This window comes from Rhagoletis zephyria, unplaced genomic scaffold (assembly GCF_001687245.7).
Source record: "Rhagoletis zephyria isolate East Lansing unplaced genomic scaffold, Rhagoletis_zephyria_1.1 Rzeph_scaffold_01165, whole genome shotgun sequence".
NCBI lineage: Eukaryota > Metazoa > Arthropoda > Insecta > Diptera > Tephritidae > Rhagoletis > Rhagoletis zephyria.
In genome coordinates, this window is record NW_016158249.1 from 33255 (window position 1) to 36974 (window position 3720).

At 40.7% G+C, this 3720-nt stretch overlaps 1 protein-coding gene across 2 annotated transcripts in view; it reads right to left on the bottom strand.

Annotated features, from left to right (window-relative positions):
* Positions 1–2106, bottom strand: part of Gdh (glutamate dehydrogenase, mitochondrial) — a 32475-nt gene extending 30369 nt beyond the window's left edge. For both annotated transcript variants that reach the window (XM_017616189.1, XM_017616188.1), the window contains exon 1: positions 1513–2106. In XM_017616189.1, coding sequence (XP_017471678.1) covers positions 1513–1924 — 412 coding nt within the window. In that variant the 5' untranslated portion in view covers positions 1925–2106. The remainder of the gene's footprint in view (positions 1–1512) is intronic.
* Between the last annotated feature and the right edge of the window lie 1614 nt (positions 2107–3720).

Sequence of the window (3720 nt, forward strand, 5' to 3'; positions counted from 1 at the left end):
GTTATTCACCGTCGGAATTGGTGTGTCATCGACGTGAATCCCCAGCGGTAGCCTGACCTCCTTCGTCCAGGTTGTGAACAGGGTCGCGGAGGATTTCGTAGGGGAGAGGGCTAGACACTTTGCAGTGAAGAAGCGAGAAAGTTCGGAGAGATAGCCGTTTGCTTTCGAACACAGGTCATCAATTCCATTCCCAGTCGCCATGATCGAGCAGTCGTCGGCATAGGAGACAATCGAGACTCCCTCTGGTGGTTGAGGGAGCTTTGAAATGTAAAAGTTAAACAGTAGCGGGGAAAGGACACCACCCTGAGGAACCCCCTGTTTTATTTTTCGCTGCTTACTCGTTTTGTCTCTAAATGTTACCGACGAATGTCGACCACTCAGATAATTTGCCGACCACCGTTTGAGCCTCTATGGGAGAGAGGAGGCCTCTATATCTTCTAGCAGCGTGGAATGGCAGACGGTGTCAAACGCCTTTGACAAGTCCAACGCTACTAGAATCGTCCTCTCACAGGGACGGTTGCGGTTAAGGCCACGAGTTATCTGAGTGTTTATGGCGTTAAGTGCTGTTGTTGTACTGTGCACTTTACGGAAACCATGCTGATGCTTCGCTGGGGTCAGGTGGTTTGTGAAGTACGGGAGTAGCAAGGCCTCAAGTGTCTTCGCTACCGGGGAAAGGAGTGTAATCGGACGATACGAATCTCCTTTGTTGGCGGGTTTCCCCGGTTTGAGCAGTGGGACCACTCTCCCCACCTTCCATAAATATTATAGATATTCATGGTGCGACGACTTTAAATAAGTACTTATGCTGCCTGCTGCTGTTTCAACATGTCTACATAGAATATACTTATTATGTATTCTGGAAATATTTTCAAATTTAAGTTTTCATTCATTTACTTTAAAGTTTTTTTTTTTTGAGTTAAAAAATGCCACTCAGATTTAAAGTAATTTGTAAGATCGGTTTGAAAAAACTAATATAAAAATATAAATTCAAGAATAAATAATTAAAGAAGATACACATATGTACAAATACATATGTATGTCCACACAATGCACACATATTTTCCTTTAGCAACGTCAAGTACTCGTACTTGGTAGATGCATCGTGTTCGCGTTGTACAAACACAATACAAGAAGGTTATTGCAACAAACACGTCACTTGAATGGCTTGCAAATCAAATTTAAAGCCTTCCGGGGGTGTCATGAAGGCATGACCTGTATTCTTATGCAATGCCACTTAAGTATCGACTTGTTAAACCGCCACATACAATATACAGAAATATGTACAGGCAAAACATTAGAAAGCCTACACGTTTACAAATCTGTATTAGCTAGTGTACACCTGATTACATAAGCGTACTGTAAAATAATTAAAAGCCATAATTATTTCCTGCACCTATTTTAGGTAGTTAATTTGTATATAGTAAATTATTTTACGAAAAAATAGCGCTCAAGTTCCCTGTCTATATAATAATTTGGTATATATATGTAGATATAGTCTATGTATGTACATACCGCCTTTAGTGGGCACACGGTGGGTACTATGCTGAGCACGGTAACCGGTAATGAGTTCGTATTCTCCTGAATCTCGACGCAGTGGAAACGCAATTTCGATGATGTGGTCACATGGTTGCATAAGCATAAGAATACCCTTGACCCTATTTTTCTTTTCTTCCAGCGACAGTTTGCCTTTCATGTCATCAATAAGACGGTTTTCAGCAATTTGGCACCCACGATGGAAGAAGTATTCTACCATGTCGAAGAAACGTGGATCCTTGGCAGTGGGCACAGTTTTTAAACGATCGGGTATTTGATATTCAGCATATCCCCGAGACTGTAGGGCTGCGGTTGGCAAAACCTTAACCAAAGTAGCAACTTCTTGCTGACGCACCGCTGCCTGACGGGCCAAATTCTTTAAGTGATACATTTTTTGGTGTCTGTTGGACGCACACACGCACAGCCAATCTTACTCAGAACTATTGTGGAACTGGTTAAATACGTTAGACCTGCACAACCGTTTGCGAACCGACCCCGCAACAAACTGATTGAAATAACGTTGCGTCGCCAAAACTTTTCTCCTCTTTTCGGCTTATTTAATTTCTTCGATTTACACCATGAACCAACGACTACAGATCACCTAATCAGCCATCGTTGTATTTGTAATCGATTTTCAGAAAAAAGTTTTCGTAGCGTTTTTGACGTTTTTCGGGTTTGTTTACATCGTCTTCTACCTCTTCGTAGTGATTTTTTAGCGATTGAATGTGTTTTCTGCAGCGATTTTAATTATAAATTTTGGTTTATTACATATTTATGATATAAAATAAAGTGCTGTGTGGTCGGAACAAGTTTGTGCGTATGTTTGGTTTGCCAAAAGGCGTAAATTTGCGTGAAAAGTGGGTGCACGTTTGTGGCCAGAACGGTGGCATTGAAAAATCGACCCGTGGTAATGATATGCGATTGTAAAACACTTTCAATCATGAAAACCATATTTTATGAACTTTTTTTGCTAATTGTCATCAAGTTTCACTTTGTATATTTTATAATAAATACCAATTTAATCGCACTCAATCACCGCGCCTTTTTCGTTTTCTTTGTTTGTTTTCATTCTTAGGCAGATGTCAAAAACACTCAGAAATATACTTTTTTCTTGCTTCTTTGATTAGGTGATCTTGTATTTTTGGTTCATGGATTTACACGCCTCGGTTTTGTCCANGCCAAAACTTTTCTCCTCTTTTCGGCTTATTTAATTTCTTCGATTTACACGCCTCGATTTTGTCCGCAGCGATTGCTTCAGTGACACTTGGAGGAAAGATAATCAAAGTTTTTGGAGCAAACGCGAACGCGGGAAGCGGGGCCACCAGCGCTGTAGAAACTGTCAATTTAATTCGACGTTTCCTTTGACAGCTCCCTACTGGGTGTGTTCACTGCGGTTTAGCAAGATATAGCCATGCCACATCGATAAATTTAGACGTTATTTTCTTTCATTTTATGAAATTTTGAAATAATCGCAAAACACATTAGTCAAACAAATATTATTTATAACTACTAACAAGATACAAGTGTACTGAGCATATCAGGCGCTTTTTTTTTACTTTAAACCCACTCACCATGATTTTGCCTTTGAACATCTGGGAGGACTAGTCGAAGGGAGGGAGTCGAAAGATAGCAAAACTCTGACAACAGCCGCGGGTGGAGCGAAATTGCAAAACTCCTATTATTTGTAGGGATGAAAGTTTTGAGCAGTAACATCGATACATCGATGTTTCGATGCATCGGGGAAAAGAACATCGAGGCTGAAAGGGAATTTACATGAGGCGATTTTTCAGGCGATCTTAAAGCGAAGCGCACATTGGCGCGATTCTGTCGTTGCGAATCCGCAAGCCCAAAAATTACAACAATGCTACCCATACATTTTAATGCGCTAGCGCACACTTGCACGATTCCGTCGCTGCGAATTTTTCGAACATTCAATGTTCCTCTCTATTGACGCGTTCGAAACGCGGCTTGCAGCGTTTTGAAGGCGTCAAAGAAGAAGAAGAAAGGTGTCACAGCAATAAAGGCAAAGAAAAAAAACGTGTAATGTACAAAAACTAATAAAAACGTTCGTAATAATAGTATTTTGTACGATTTGGGCACGCCGAGTGCGAAAATACACGAAATAAAGGGAAAATTGAGTGAATTGTACATCGGAAATCGACGCGAAAAAATCGCTCAAGTGTGCGC